The 16,506-nt window shown below is 34.6% G+C and overlaps 1 protein-coding gene across 3 annotated transcripts; it reads left to right on the top strand.

Annotated features, from left to right (window-relative positions):
• The first annotated feature begins 754 nt into the window (after window positions 1-754).
• On the top strand, window positions 755-15,894 carry LOC128994278 (pancreatic lipase-related protein 2-like). 3 transcript variants are annotated; one of them, XM_054418695.1, is made up of 12 exons: window positions 755-885; window positions 4,635-4,783; window positions 7,702-7,970; window positions 9,042-9,188; window positions 11,004-11,127; window positions 11,352-11,468; window positions 11,592-11,714; window positions 12,774-12,922; window positions 13,096-13,234; window positions 13,370-13,499; window positions 14,159-14,344; window positions 15,716-15,894. In XM_054418695.1, the coding sequence occupies exons 2-12, from the start codon at window positions 4,654-4,656 to the stop codon at window positions 15,786-15,788; spliced, it is 1,587 nt and encodes a 528-aa protein (XP_054274670.1). In that variant the 5' UTR covers window positions 755-885; window positions 4,635-4,653; the 3' UTR covers window positions 15,789-15,894. The 3 variants fall into 3 exon arrangements, with proteins under 3 accessions (XP_054274670.1, XP_054274671.1, XP_054274672.1); XM_054418696.1 differs by having other exon boundaries at window positions 774-916; XM_054418697.1 differs by lacking the exon at window positions 755-885 and adding an exon at window positions 4,183-4,249.
• Window positions 15,895-16,506: the final 612 nt, after the last annotated feature.

The following is a 16,506-nucleotide window of genomic DNA, read 5'->3' as shown; positions in this document are numbered from 1 at the left end:
CACCGATCCCGAATTCAAATATGTAAATATGTAAGTAAGTAGGTCGAACTTACCCGTAATCGTTGTGAAATCGTAAACATCTCCCAGGATCACGGGGGAACTAATTTCTATTACCCGTGATCGCCTTAAAAAGTTATAAATGAATTTTAATACTTTTCATTTAGAAAATCAAAATTCAATCTTTGTTTTGAAAACCACTTTGTAAATGAACATATTTATGGATATGGTGGAATGTACATATAATCTCTATAGTCACTAAGTTTGGTTTTAAATTGCAATAATTTCCCTTGCAAGTTGCAAGGTTTTCCTTTTGTTTGTATGTGTGTTGTAAATACGTTTGTATGAACCTCATGTAGCGCCATGTACCTAGGATGCCTGATGCATGATATTACTATTCAATATATTAAATCAATGCTATTTACTCATTCGAGGAATTCGCAACCTTCTAAATACGGTAATCATTTGTCATCAGTCAAGGTGTTTGTTTTATCTTAAGTTGTTGTAAATTCATGAAAAAATTAAGAATATAGGTTTTAAATCGCACATGAATAATTTATTTTAATACAAATGTAAAAGTGATAATTTGATCAAATACATACACTTTCTCAGTAGTATAAAACTTAATAAGTGAATTTTAATTATTGCGTAAGGTTGCACGCTTGTTTATCAGGTGACTAAAATACGCATTCTCATTGGTTATTTAATAACATGCTTGGTTAGGAGCCAATCATTTGGTTTAAGTGTTTGCTACCAGGTGCAGGAACTTGGGTCAAAGGGGGTTGTGATTGTAGAATTCAATTTTAAAATTTGTTAACTAATTTTGTTCTAAGGTTTTAAGTATTGTGCGTCGAGAAAATAAGCCAGATACTGAGGATTCTATCATACGTAAGTGTAACTTCATTAGAATACAAAACAGGTACTGCCACAATTGGTTGAGTAATTGAGTTGTAGATTGCTGTTATTATGACTTTGTAGACCTTTTCACAGTAAGTTAGATTGACAAACAATAATCTAAACAAGTCGGCAAGTTAATTCTTATCAATAGGCTAGATCTACAGCTACATCTCATTTATCATACCACTGATACCAAAATCGTTTACTATAAATCAACTCAATTCACTAAAGTGCATTTTTGTCTTAGTCCCGACATAAATTGTTTGTTTACAATTAAAAGTTAAAATACAGACAAAAATAAAGTTTATAAGTTATAAGTTAATTACATTTTAGTTACGCCTACTTATCATTGACATTGAATCCATCCCTATGCAATACATTACCTGCTCTGAAATGAAGCCAAAGCAAGCTCCTAATTTAATCGAGGCTGTAAGTTACTTTAGTTTACGCCCCACATTTACTCACACATCATGATTGTTTAGGTTAGGTTAACTAGCAACTTTTGGACTTATAGGCTATTATAAATTCAGTAATTAAATTTCACCCAAACAAACATTTTTTAAATACCCCCGCCGCAGCAAACCTGCAGACTATCTTAAGCGAATTTCCACTTGTCTGATTACATTTTTATTAAAATATTTTCATACCGGTATATGACATATTTATTCCCAATTTAAATAGTATTAGATTTAACAAGTGCTTAGGTTTGCTGCTATGGGGAAGGTAAAAAGTGTTTTTTGACCAAACGTCAATAGGCTAAACAATTATTAGCAAATTTATCTATAGTTATTTCATCCTATACTATTGACGTATGGTCAAAAAACACTTTTTACCATCCCCGTAGAACCAAACCTAAGCACTCGTTAAATCTAATGTTATTATTGGGAATAAATATGTCTTATTTAAGGAAATAGTCAAAATGTAATCAGACAAGTTGAAAATCGCTTAGTCTGCTGGTTTGCTGCAGCGGGGGTATTGTTCGAGTTATCGTGCTAACGGACACATATATATATATAGGTATATAAATATATACGAGCTGCAATAACCGTGCTTTGCAACGGGAAGGAAATGTGACCTAGACATTCATTAAAGTGTACCTGGTTATGTGTAAGATATTTAAGTGGTGCTGAACGCATAAGACATTTGTTCAAACCAATAATTTTCGGCAAATATAGCCTACACACTCTAAGCTTCATTTTGATGTGCAATATGCCTATATTTTTATTTGGTAAATGGCCTTAACCGTTTACATAAAATTTGATCATAGCACTTTAATAATATAATAGATAGGCTATATGAATTGGAACGGATGGTGCTTTTGGCATCTAGGGACCTCAAAAGGAAAAAGTAAATCGGCCCCGGGTCCAGGTCTTACCATTAGACCTGCGGTAATAGCTTATTCCCTATATGGGAAATTCGCTAAAAGATAATCCTAACCTTAATATTTGCTTCCTTCAGCCAGATTCCTGTGACTAGATTCAATCCACCTATTTTGTACTTATCTTTCCTACACATGATTAGTAAGGTATGTAGGGTTTAAACTTAGTTAACTTATGACTTGACTAGGGCCTACCCTACATAACTTAAGTTAAAGTTAGATGAATAAGAATACAGTAGCATAGCTTTTAGTATAGGCTAAACAAGTTAACATAAGGTTTGAAGATGGGCACTTTGGTATTATACGGAGGCCACATATTTTACAGTGCGCTGCGGCGGCTATGTTAGGTTGGGTTATCATAAATATGTTTGTAGGACTTTTCTCATTTTGTTATGAATCAAACGATACCGTACCAGATGAGTCATACTTTCAATTTATGAAAACCCAACCTAACATAACCACCACAGCGCACCTCCGTATAAGGGTGGCCTCCGTATAATACCAAAGTACCGAAAATAGCTTAACTTATAAAGTGGCAAACCAACATGCATCTTAGAATAGATGACTGGCTGCTTAGCTTAGGTTGGTTATATTGCTTGCTTTTTAATCAAAAGGTTGCCACATCGATCCTTAAAAGAAGAGAAAAGTCAGTTGCTTTTTGATGGTTTGAAACTGTACCCAGTTGTCCCTGATCATTGGGATTTGAATAAATTATCCTGGCTAATGAAACAACTGATCATGGGCCTAGTCAGCAACAAAGCTACACAGATCATCTCACCTCATTATACACTCATCCTTCACTCATACTTGGGTTAAAATACACACCTAGATGGCGTCCCCATCTCAATTGATAATGATAATCTTGTGCCTTTATCGTCTCAAGGTAAATACAAAACAAGACTTGACATTTATTAAACTATTGTTTATAAGCCTTACAGCCTCAGCATGTTCAAGGAAAATATGAAAATGTTTTTCAAGGCATCCCTGTAATTTTTGTTTAGGCCTATAATAAGACAACAAAAATTACAGTGATACCTATAGACAATTTGTTTAGTAATGAATGAAGTGAAATGAATGAATGAAATGACTTCTTTCCATTGTTAACTTGTATATAATTTAGAATTACTGACATAAGCTAATCTACAAACCAGTTTTGTACCGAGAAGCACTCCAGAAAAAAGGCATTTTAATTTGATTGACCTGATTTGATTGTCTTAGAGACTCAGAAAGGACAAATGTGGTTGATTTGGCTAATCGGAAAAGTGCATGCAGTGGTTCTGGATCTAGGTCTTACTATGGTAGATTGGTAGTAGGCTATCTTATTTCCTTGTAGAGACATTTGTTAAAAGTCGACACTAGCACCCTTTACAAAATAAATTGAAACTAGTCAACCAACAAAATTAAGAAATTGTAGCTACATATTGGATATTAGGTACATATTAGCTGTATATTATATTTAGCTTATAACTACTTAATAAAAAAAGCTGATGTATAATTTTGATCAAGGTTGTATGTAATGAAAACGATAAAGAAATATTTTGTTTTATTTATAGGACACCAATATAAAGTTCTTTGTCGGTAAATCCACATAAAATTTTGATTGGTAAATGCCACAATAACCTAATCAGTAAAAAAAAATTTGTAAAAATTAGATAAATTCGGGATAAAGTCCTCCGTATCTTCGCACATTCTATTCTAAGAACTCTTCTTAAAATTATCTGAGTATTTTTATAACAGTGTAAAGACTTTGGACTGTGTTAAAGTTCACAACTCGTAAAGGAAATGCGCCATTTTTGTACGTAAATTACTATCTGGGAAAAATGTTTGTTTTGATACGCTACACATATTCCATTTATTAGAGCTGCCTTCAGCATATTGAAGCATTATTGAGTAGTATTCCATTGAGTAACTTTATCTTTTGTGGAATTTCAACTTTGTTAAACTTTGAGCACATGGTTTTTTATTTCTTAAAACAAGGTTAGCTTAAATAAATGTTCTATGAATTATTTTATTTATTTTGTGTTAAACTATTTTAATTTTGGGATTTAGTATTTATTTAAATTTTTTTTGCAACAAATCAAACTTTAAAATTTTCTTATATTCTTGCATTAGATTATAGTTCCTTGTTTACTTATGCCGACATGTTTTTATATTCATAAAATTATCTTATTGACTTCAAATGCTGGGTGGGAAAACAAATAGAATGTTGACTGATAGACAAGCTGCAAGATCATTGAACACATAGTTTCTCTGATGTGGTTGTGAGACTCTGTAGTTTGTCAACTTGTCACTTTATTGTTTTGGTTTGTCATTGATAGTGATCAGTTTTTAGGTTATTTACTTATTTCAATTTTTTTTACAGAATTATATTAGTGTGAAAAATGTTGAATGGAACGAATGCTGTGCTGCTGCAAACCATCTTATACCTTGCTAACACCAACCTACCCAATGATACAAGTGTGAGTTTGGACGTGGATAACAACAAACTGAAACAGGTGGAAAATGGCGAAGGTAATGCTAATTTTGTATCATTATAGTCTAATATTTTCATCTTTACAGTACTGTATTAAAAGCTTTACAAATACAATTAATTTCAAATCACCCAAAGTAAATTGAGCAGTTGATAATTACTTTCAATTCTTGGGTTATAAATAGTTCATTCAACTTCCGCTTCAAATAAAGAGTGTGCGCGAACACATCTAGATAAGATACAGCCTATTTGTAAAAAAAAGATTAAAAAAACCAACAATCACTTAGATTTTGTTGTCAACAGGAAACAGAACTACTTTCCTACTTCAAGTACTTACAACTTTGTTTGTGGTAATCTCACTAACTAAAGTATAGAAGTTTTCCTCAATGTGTATTTTGTGCCTTATTTAACCAAATTTTCCCGTGGATGTTGCAGCAGGCAGATAAAATGTTAAATTAATACTTTCTCTAAATTTAATTATAAGTCATCTCTTTTAACTGGTCACTCTAGTTGACAACTCAGGCCAGTTTTACTTTCTAAAAGACTTTAATGATGGTATTCTATATTTTTTACCTTAGGGAGTAAATAAATTTAATTATTCAAGTAGGCATTTTAAAGTTGCACTATATTTAAATAAAATTTAAACCCATGGAAAGATCAAGATTGATTAGTAACTTTTTTCTAATGTCGTTCTTTCTGTTTTTGAAATGTTGCTAAACAATGCCTTGTCAGAATTACTATTGTTACTGTTTACCACTAAGTATAAACAGTCTAGCAGAATTATATGCAATTTTAAGTCCATTGATTGGGATGTCATCTATTTAGAGGAAACCAAATCTTTATTTTGTGAGGGAAACAGGCAACTGTAAATCTTTGATTAAGTAAAGAAAATGTTAGTGTTTAAGTTTAAGTTAAATGAATATGATGTCAAATTATTGAAGCACATACCCTAAAATTGTGGGGTTCTTGACATAAAGTCTGTTAAAGATACAGCACCATTGTATGTTGTCAAGTTTAGCCTAGGATTAATTCAGAAAGAATTTTTCAAGAAGTTTTTTTTATTTATTTACCAAGCATTCTCCAAATTTCTATTATATTAACTACGATAGACGCTAAACTGCGAAAGAACTTCCATCTTTATCTGTAGGTCACAAAGTATGATTTATAAAGACCTACAAAGATAGGGGAATAATAACCAGCTAGATGTAATAAAAATACTGTTTATAACAAAATAATATAGGGAGATGTAAATTTTGTTAATGAACAATTTTAAACAACTGTGGGACAAATTTTGATCTAAACCACAACCACATCACTGTAGGTCTAGTAGTTTACCTAGAAAGTGCATTATCTACAGTACATTGTGTTAGTAAAACCGCTTTTAGCAGAAGCCCCAGATATTTCTCAGGAAAATAAACTAATTCTAAATTGGTGTGAAAAATTAGGTTACCGCGTAGTAAAAATAAAATAATTATCTCTAGTTACGCTTCACTTGCAACGATGACGTCAGCAGATGTTGTTTTCACACTTTATCTGAAGAATTTTAGTGTAATCAATAGAAGAGGTCACTAAAGTCACCTATGATGTCAGAGTGAGCAATGTTCACTATTGTATAGTATTGTAACATTACTAAATTTTATACATTTGTTGAGTTTACACTTTGTCAAGAGTAGAGAGAGTGGTAGAGTTTACAAAATGTCTGCTGTCATGGCTGTTGCCAACTATGCAGTGTTGCCACGTATCACCAGTCTATTTGTTGAGTTTAGCTTATCCTTCTGTCTATAACCATTGAGAGGGTAGAATCTACTCCTACTGGATTAAAAATGATATGTTAGGGTAAATTTAAGATGGCACTTTAGACAACATGAACACATGAACAAAAAACTGCAATATAAATTTACTATTTAAGTCTCACAGCAGTATACAGTATCCGTTTGGGTGTGATAATAATCTGTGAACAGGTTGAAATTGATAGACAATGTACATCTTTTAAATAATTCAAATATGATTGCAAATAATATAACAACTAGTGTTGGGAGATGTCTGTAATTTTATCTGTGTAATTGTATCAACATAGGCTCAATGCTAATAAAGACATAGGCTAATTAGAAGACAGTTTCACATATTAAGCAAAACTAAACAAAATTATGCAATGAATAAACCTTTACAAATATATTACATCACATCCAAACTTTAGGCCTAATGCATACACAAGACGGAAAATAAATATTAAAATAAGTACCTGTTACCATCTTGAGTATTAAGAAAGCAAATTGCAATATTAATATTGTGCATGGTTTCAGTTTAAGAAAATATTTTAATAACAATAGCGCATATGTCCGTACAAAAAACATTTTATTGCTAACAAACTGGGAAATTCAGTTTGTAGCTTGAAAGTTATCATATTCTTGGAATTTGGCTGTGTTCCATTAACTTGGTCATGGTAAGTGGAGGGAAAGGCCAATGTCTTATGTGTCAACAGAAGGTTATCAATAGTCTTAATTATTGTCCTTTTCTTTTTATACATGTCTGCCATTCAGCTGCTGATAGATTAAGCAATTAAAGCATAATTCTCTTTTTAATCTAGGTACAGTACTTCAAACTCACGAAGTGCCACTCTGTTTTGTAGTCTAAGTGTTGAAAAATCTACTTCCCTTCCCACCTATACTTAACGAAATAAGATATTGTATACTTTTTGACTCATTCATATATTATTTATACATCTAAATAACGAACTAAAACTGACCCACACACTCAGTTATCAATTCCTTGTGTGCAAAACCATTCTAGGATGATAAATTGTCAGGTGTGCTTGGTGACAATTATTTAAGGTGCTGCAAAATATATGATATAGTTTCAAAATTTTGTTTGCATGATGTACGGTTATCTGCATTAATATTGGTGTGTACTTTTGGATGTTTGAAATTTTGCAACACTCTAACATTGTCCATTTCTGCAGAACTGCAAGAACAGTGTTTCCCCGGACTGGGTTGCTACTCCAAGACGTATCCGTGGACAGATGTCAACCGCCCGGTGTCCAACTTCCCCCAACCCCCTGAGAAGGTGAACCCGCACTACTGTCTGTACACTCGCAAGAACCCCAAGCAATGTCAACACCTCTCGTACTCGGCCCCCACCACCATCTACCAGTCGTACCTCATCCCAACTCAGCGTGTGTACTTTATTGCTCATGGGTTTCTGGAGGGTGGCGACCAATCGTGGATAAGAGTGAGTTTCACAGTGTGTTGAAATGAATTTCACTAGAGCTTTATTTTCTGGAAAAGTACTATGCGAGGACACAATATGAGATTTTGTGACAAAATCTCAAAACTCCTGCAAATTATTTGAGTTGTCCAGATAATCTGCATAAATGGAAGTTTCTCATGAAAAAATAAGTTAAAAAAAAATATTGAATCTAACGTATTTCTATTGGATAAAGGGGAATGCCCGTCTTTGATAGTTTCAATACACATTGTTACAAAAACCAGCTTTTGTCAGTTTTGGAATTTTAGTGTAATACTTCAGAAGTCCTTGACATACATAACTTTATAGGGTATTGTCATTAAACTTAGGATTATAGTTTTTTTTTATATACTAAGCGATGTAAATTGAATCAAGGGTTAGAAAGTATCCGTCACAAACTGCAGATTTGATTTCTAGGTTAACATTAGTCAATTCCATGCTAATCAATTCCATGTTAATTTTTCCTTTTGTCATTGTGTTGGAATTTGGAAAAATGTTCGGTACCGGAATACATTTAATGGTTCATTTGTCTAATAAATAAACAATATTTTTTCGCTAACATTCTGGTTCGCTTGTAAATTATCTGGCTTTTAACTTTTTCATCATTAGGCATTTTTCTCCTTTCAAACTATTTTATTTCTTAACTCTACCATTATAAGTACTAAGCCAGAACTTTTTTACTTGACTACCTTACAAAGTTAGGATTACAGGACCCATAGGCCTGAAAAAAAAAAAAAAAATTATATAGGAAAGAAAATTAATTTCACTTTGCCTGGTCAGATAAAGAATATTTTGTTTGGTTTCCTAAAAAAATAAATATTTATATTAAATACATGAAATAAGCCACCAATAAGTTATCAAATAGTTATACAATCTATTTACCAAGCTACAACGCAGGAAAAATTGTATAATCTCAAGTTAAGACATTTTAAACAGTTTTTTTTCCATAGGGGCCAAATAGGATTTTGGCTATAGGACTTCAGAGATCTTTCTACTCCAATGATGTATTCATAACTGCACTACTCATGTCTGTATGTGACTGTTGTATGTTTACAGAGGTTGACGTCAGAGCTACTCTCCAGGTATGATGCCAATGTGGTGGTGGTAGACTGGGGCTCTGGGTCTGAGCCTCCCTATACCCAGGCTGTGGCTAACATTAGACTGGTCGGCACCATCACTGCACTACTCATCAAGGCCATGTCGGTATGTGACACAGTATAAACTATATAAAGCTTGTTAAGTTGGGTGTTAACCAGGCAAATATACAGTAAAAGTCTGATTTAACCCAATATCGAACGGTCCGGCACTTTCAATAATTCGGCCACAGCTAAATGCCAACACACATCAGTTGTCCGATTGAGGCTGTCAACACACGTTATCTCAGGCCTTTTCCTTTGCAACTATAGGAGAGAGAACATCTGCTGATTTGCCCACCGAGCAATTTCTTCACACAGACGTGGTGTTTGTTGACCCATTTAACAAGCATGGTTTGTCTTCCAAGAGACGAATACCAGCTGTGTGTTCGCCTTTTCGGCCTTTCGATATAAAATGTTTCTTGAAGACTGCTTAAAACTGTAATGTTTAAAAAGTCAGGATGTCAAATCAGGATTTCATTGCATTTGGCAGACATGGGAGTGATAGTCAGACTTTGATTGCACTGGATTGAACTTGGAAGCATTTAATTTTTAAGAGAATTAAGAGTAAGCACTGTAATGGCCCACCAGCCAACGATTTTCTTTCGACAATATTTTTACTAGTCTCGCAATATCAGCTATTTTCAGAAGACCTTTTATAGTAATCTGAAACTGCCAAAGTTCTGCACTACAAACTATTTATGTTATTTTAATTTTAAACCCATCCTGAGAAATTTTAAAATCTCTCACTAATCTGTACATACACCCTTCATCAGTAACCATCAAATCACTACAGGATTTACCTGAGGATTTTGTTGATTTAAGCTTTAACACAGACCATCAGAGCGAAAGGTGGTGAGAGTCAGTACATTCAAATATGTTTTATAAGCACAAGGCAATTGAAACAAAACTGTTCCATATTACACCCTTTACCACCCTAAGACTTGCTACGTTTGTTCACTTGAGTTGTATACTCAAAGATTATAAAAAACTGTTTTGTATTCTTTACTAAAGCCTAGAAACACAGCCGATAAATGGGCTGTGGTGCTTTAATCATACTTTAATTAAGCAAATATAAACCATAGATGTGTGTGCTTTTTCCTGTTGGATTCCTAGGAGAAGAATCATTATCAACCCAATTTTTTTTGTAAATGATGATAATCTATGAAGTTGACTTGACTTAACGATAACTTATTATCGCTGAATGTTCCCTTGAACTGATGATCTTGATCTCACAGCATTGATGATCTTGATGGTTCATTGTCTTAGAATTGATAAGAACCACACATTACTTCAAATCTTATGTGTGATAAACTTCAGTTGTATGTTTTTATTACTACACAGTGGTCTATGATGCTTTAATAAATGCCCTTGTCAATGAACGAATGAACCCACAATCTTTATTAATTGCTCTGATTTAATACTAACAGTATTTTGGCTATCAAATTTTTTATATACTGATACTAATATTCAATAGCGGCAATATTAAGTAGTGTTATCTCTTTGAAGATATGAAAGCCTGTTTGTCCTAGGAATAAGGTTCAAGTCTACTTTGTAACAATGTAGATTGCCATAATACCAGTACTTATTTATAAAAAGTGAGGTGCCCGCCAGAACTGTAACCTATTTAATGTGATTAGTGCCTGTTTATGCCAACATTTTTATTTTTTCCGTAAGAGAGGTACCGAAACCCCGGTCCACCACCAAACGAGCACTGCATAATTCTATACATAATTTAAAACGTACTGCTAAACTCTACATTTGTTAACATCCTGTTCAAGCTCACTTCAATGTCTCAACCATACACTCAAGATTTTTCAATAAGTTATATCTAATAAAATGTAAAAAAAAAAAAACAAAAAATCAATTGCTTATACTTTTGCAGGACCAAGTTGGTGTGAAACCTGAGTTCTGCCACATAATTGGCCACAGTTTGGGAGCACATCTCGCTGGTTATGTGGGCAACAATCTGAAGACCAAATTTGGTCTAACATTGGGAAGAATTACAGGTAAAAATGCTTCAAATTTGATATTTTGTTTCTTTGAAACCTGATTGTTACGTAAGGGAGAATGTAAGAGACTGGCGAGTCTGTAAATATACAAAATGTTGGTGGTTTTACGGGTTTCCCTCATTTTGTTGTTGTACACAAGCATAGGCCTGACAAAAAGTGTTGATGTTTGGTTATTTGTTTTTAGTTTTACTGGAGTTAATCCGTAACTTTTGGTGTTACAGGCTTAGACCCAGCTGAGCCTCACTTTAGTAACACAGACCCTGTCGTGAGGCTAGACCCCTCTGACGCCATCTTTGTTGACACCATTCACTCGGACACCACTCCATTCATTCAAGGAGGTAATTAATCCTATGTTGTTTTTAAAAGGGTTTCTGTAAATAATTCTCACAAAAGTTGATGTAGAAAACCTACAATATATCTCCTGTAAAAGTCAAAATGGTTGACGAATGTAATGTTGCCAGGTCTGGGAATGGAGGAGCCCATTGGTCACTTGGACTTCTACCCCAACGGTGGGGCGGACCAGCCCGGCTGTAATGAGGGAGTCATGAAGTACATCAACCAAGAGAAAGGCAGCTTCTTTAAAGGTACACTTTTGCCCTCCCAATCTTGATTATATCTTCATTGAGTATTTTGCATTTTAACTACCCTACAGCAAACTTATAAACTTTGAAATAGAGTATAAAAATATACATACTAGAGATTTAATTAAATTTTTATACTATTTACTGCTAAAAAGCTTAAAAATTAAAAAAAAGATGAATCTCTGTATGTTTAGATCTTGATAAAACACAACACTAAAAAAGTTTGTATGAAGTAATTCTGTATTCTTATCATATGCAACATATTATGTGGTGTCAAAATACATAAACATACAGTATTTTCACAGTGAGCATGAAATAACTTGTGTATACAACTTCGTCGAATACAGACAGTTTTGTGGAATCAATCATAACTACAATGAATATAGGCCTAGCTGACCTCTTTTTGATTAGGCTTACAATTAAAGCTGGGTTTTCCTAGCCGTGGAAGTGGAGAGCGGAGAGAGGAACGCAGAGAGCGGACTCCACTTGTCTTAGGTAATTTAATGTTACTGTTTTCCTAGAAGTACACATGTTACATCGGAACACCATGTTAATCTCTTTTCTGCTCTCTGCGTTCCTCTCTCCGCTCTCCGCTTCCGCGCCTAGGAAAACCCAGCTTTAAGGATGAGGCAGACAGACAGAGAGATAATTTTCTGAAGTCAGTACATGGGTAAAACTTTGCTGATTAAACAAAAAACATTAAAATTATTTTAAACGGCTTATTTTAGTTTGACTGATGATATTTGTTGCAAAAATGTTTAACACTCATAATTTTAAAATATCCATTAAGTAGAGATAGAAACTTAATAGTGATCATTTGGCTAAAACGCAAAAACTCGCAAAGAGACTTAAATTTGATTACCTACAGTTTTAGTTCTGAAGAACACTTCCAACAAATTTGTTTCATTGTATGCACAAATCTTGTATAATAATTTCTGTCGGTTTAATATAGGGTAATGCGGTTGGTGTGTATAGTATACTGATCTTAGAGATTCTCTTATGCTTCTTCATCCACCGCACTTCCACAAAGTGCATTTTCTACATTTTCCCACTTATTGACAGGTGTGCGAACATTCCTGGGCTGTGATCACATGAGGAGTCACGAGTATTTCATAGAGTCTGTTAACACTGAGTGCAACTTCCTGGCAGTCGAGTGCGAGAGCTACGATAAGTTCTTGGCTGGGGAGTGCTTTGAGTGTGATCCATACAAGGTGAGCGAAATATATGAATGTGTTTCCTTTTAAGATTCACCTGTAGTACAAGTATGCCTGCTAAACCTCCCAAAAACAAAATCAAACAAATTCTGGCTTTTTACCAATACCTAGATTGCTACTTGCATTGTATTTGGCATTAACTCAAGTTTGTGTTGTGTATGTGTGTTTAGAAAGACGGCAAGGTGTGTGCCCACTTTGGCCTAACGTCCGTCCAGTCTGTCCACACGTCCTTTCTACAAGACTGGCAGAAAACCGACCGTAGCTTGGTCAGGCTGTACACCATCACTGGAGCGGAGTGGCCTTACTGCAGTGAGTAATCTATTTATTTTCAGGCAGTAGTTAAGGCTACTTGACATTATCTAAGTACATTTTTGGAACCATTCCACACATTACCTCACATATTGTCATGTTAACACCATATAAACTAATACTGCGCTTTTCCAGGATCATTATACCGAGTCACAACTGTCATCTCTAACTCATCCGCCAGTTTGGAACATGGCGGTGAGATCGGAGCATTCGAGATTGAAATCATCGGAACTACCAATAAAACTCCAGCAATCAGCTTGTACAAGTAAGTGTGATGTCTTGTAATGTCTGTAATCGTACAAAACCAGGTGTGAGTGTTTCTCTCTCTTAGTCAACACCTCTTGTTCTGGTGTCTTTTATGATCTGGTCTGACAGGGTCTTTGTATGATATGTGTTGGTTAGGGTCCTCCACATTCAACAGATAGATTAAAAATTAGAAAAATAATGTTGACCAATCAAAAGTTTTTTGGTGTCTTGCTGGCCAATAATTCACTTCTTAAGCCTGGTATAGGAAAGTCTAAAGGTTGTTTAAATACCTAACCTACATATTATACCAAAACAGTGTTTCAATTTTAAATCTCCAAAATTGATTTGTCCAGCAAACAAACAAGAGTGTTGTAATGTTCCAGAAGCCAGGGAAAACAGGTAGTTGACACTTCAGGGTTGCTCATAGCAGTAAAATTATGAAATTTCCCTACGGTCCTACGGTAGCATGAACAACATGTTTAGTAGAATCACTATCTGACTGTTATGAATCACTTAAGGGGATTTGAATCACTTGAACATTGTAACCTACATGAACCTACATGTAACCTACATCTTTTAAGCATGATGAACAAATGATTTACCCTAAAACATCAAAATTACATCTTTAACAAACAGCTTTGGGAAGAAACTGTGATTAAAGTTGGTGAGTGTTTACAGGGAGCAGTATTACAAACCAGGCAGCCATCACAGACAAGTGGTGGCTGGGACCAACGTGGGGCCAGTGAAGAGTGCGATGTTGAGGTGGAGACATTACACGACGTTCAACATCCTCACCTGGCGCTTCCAACTGGCAACACTTCATGTCAAACATGTTAGGATAGATAGTCTCGACCACAAACAAACGTAAGTCAGAGTCTTTTTTAATAAGTCTTGCTTGGGATTTTTTCGGTTAATCAGATCAACCTCTGCCATTCAGCCAAAACTGGCTGGGTTAGAGGTGTTGAAAATATTTATTCATAGAACAAATGAATAGCAGATAACTTACCTGTACCAGCCTCTTCCACCCTTCTCTGTCTTCTGCCAAGTTGATGTATGCACCTATCGTCCTGATTTTGTTCAATACTTGGTCAGTTCATCTCAATTTCGGCCTTCCCAATGGATGTTTACCTCCAGGTGTGGCTCTTCAAACTTCATACAGTCTTGTTCATTTCTCTCTTCTTAGCACATGCCCTATCTAACTTACCTTCTTCCTTTAACCATTGCAACAAAATCAGGGTCGGTGTATAGTGAGTGATCTTAGCTCTCTATTATTCCTTATCCGCAACATTTCTCCCTCTTGCACTGGTCCATATATTTTTCTTAGGACTTTCAAAAACTATTTTCAAAAACCATGAGATTTTATTATTTTTTTTTGGACAATACCCATGTCCTGTTTCCACATAACAGAATAGGTTGAATTGAATTATTGTCTTATACAACTGTAAATATGAGATTAACTTCTTGTAGGCTCCCAAACACTTATTGGCATTTGATAACTTAGTATCTCTTGGTATTTTAATTTTTAACTTTTTACAGTTACTCCTAAATATTTGAAACTTTCTGTACAATTTACTTCCATGTAGTGCAGGGTGGGAAACACCTCTTAGGTTGACTTGGAATGGAACTTATGAGGTAGACGAAAGGCCGGCAACTCGAGCCCGGTCCTCCAAGGGCTTGTGGGGGTTGTACCAACAACCCGGCCCAAAAAACATACAAGTTACAAAACGTAGTTACCAAGCCTCGGAAAAAGCAGATAGCTTACCTTATAAAAAGTTAAAGTAAGCCCTACACACAGAAAACCCACAACCTGTTTGTCCAAAACACAACTCTTGTATAAACGTGAAAAAATCTACCGATTGATAGAATAATGTGTTTTCTGTGCGTAGGGCCTATCTACTATGGCCTAGCTGGACTTTTTCTGACGTGAGCTAGCTGCTATCCATTTGTAACGGATCTCCAGTCCCAGACCGGACTGGTTGATTCAACGAGGTTGTACTGGTTAAGGTTTGATCCTGACTGGTTCAACTTAATGAGGTTGTTCTGTATTTTGAGGTCCGGTCCTTACTGGTTTGACTTAAGTTTTATAACTGGTAGGCTACATATAAAGTTTGCATTCATACAGATTTTTTCAGCAAGAGTTAATTGTTTCTAACATTCTAATCCAAGCTAATTTACATTTTAAATTTAACTCCTGTTTTGCCAATGTACATTTAATCACCTGTCATTTATTTCCAGGATATTCTTATGCCCGAAGAATGAGTTGGTTACTTCGGGCAAAGCTGTGCCTATGTACGAGTGTTCCTCGTAGTTGTTAAATTTTATCATTAGTTTTAACAGATAGCTTATTACCACCAAACTGTATTCAACAATCTTAGATAGTTGTGATGTGTATTTGTTCCTAATTTATTGTATTTTGTAGGTAGTAGGTAACCTTTTTATACTTTATGAAATGTTATTAAATACTTTTGTAATATTTGTATTTTACTGTTTCCTCCCATATTCCTAATAGAACTTCAGGCTTGCTAGACAGATAGAACCATTTTTTATTTTTGTTTAATTCATTTATTAGAAATTTCTACACTGAAATATTTGGCAAACAAAAATCAGTATTATGCTTTGAACTAATTTTCAAAGGATAAATATTGATTTATTTTTACCAAAATCCTGTTTTTAAATTCTTTCTAGAGTCTTTCTTGTTCATAAAATACCCTCTTACCTGTCAATTAGCGGTGGATTGACCCTATAACACTTATGAGTTGCCTGCTCAAATCGCTTTTGAACTGAGATAGTTAGACGAGACAAGATATGACCGTTAAATTTTGTAGATGTAGTGCCCATGGACTCTATGAACCAAAGGCAAAGGTAAATTGAATTTAATTGAGCGGAGCGAGCGAAGCTCTTATACGCCGACTCTTATGCATTTCGTAATACGCAAACTCCTCCTAGACGGCTGAATCAATCGTTTTCAAATTTTGCATGGTGATAAAGACCATATCGGTGAGTGCCAACATCTATATGGCGTTAAA

Source organism: Macrosteles quadrilineatus, unplaced genomic scaffold (assembly GCF_028750875.1).
Source record: "Macrosteles quadrilineatus isolate MER2022 unplaced genomic scaffold, UCM_ALF_1.0 Scaffold_5__1_contigs__length_97177068, whole genome shotgun sequence".
Taxonomy (NCBI): domain Eukaryota; kingdom Metazoa; phylum Arthropoda; class Insecta; order Hemiptera; family Cicadellidae; genus Macrosteles; species Macrosteles quadrilineatus.
This window is presented reverse-complemented; position numbering and strand designations above follow the sequence as displayed.

Bases quoted from the DNA above. Each gene is read 5' to 3' on its own strand.
- LOC128994278 (XM_054418695.1), top strand. From the start codon at position 4,654: ATGTTGAATGGAACGAATGCTGTGCTGCTGCAAACCATCTTATACCTT. The intron at 11,469-11,591 runs GTAATTAATCCT...TAATGTTGCCAG, and splicing joins CACTCCATTCATTCAAGGAG to GTCTGGGAATGGAGGAGCCC. The intron at 13,235-13,369 runs GTGAGTAATCTA...GCGCTTTTCCAG, and splicing joins AGCGGAGTGGCCTTACTGCA to GATCATTATACCGAGTCACA.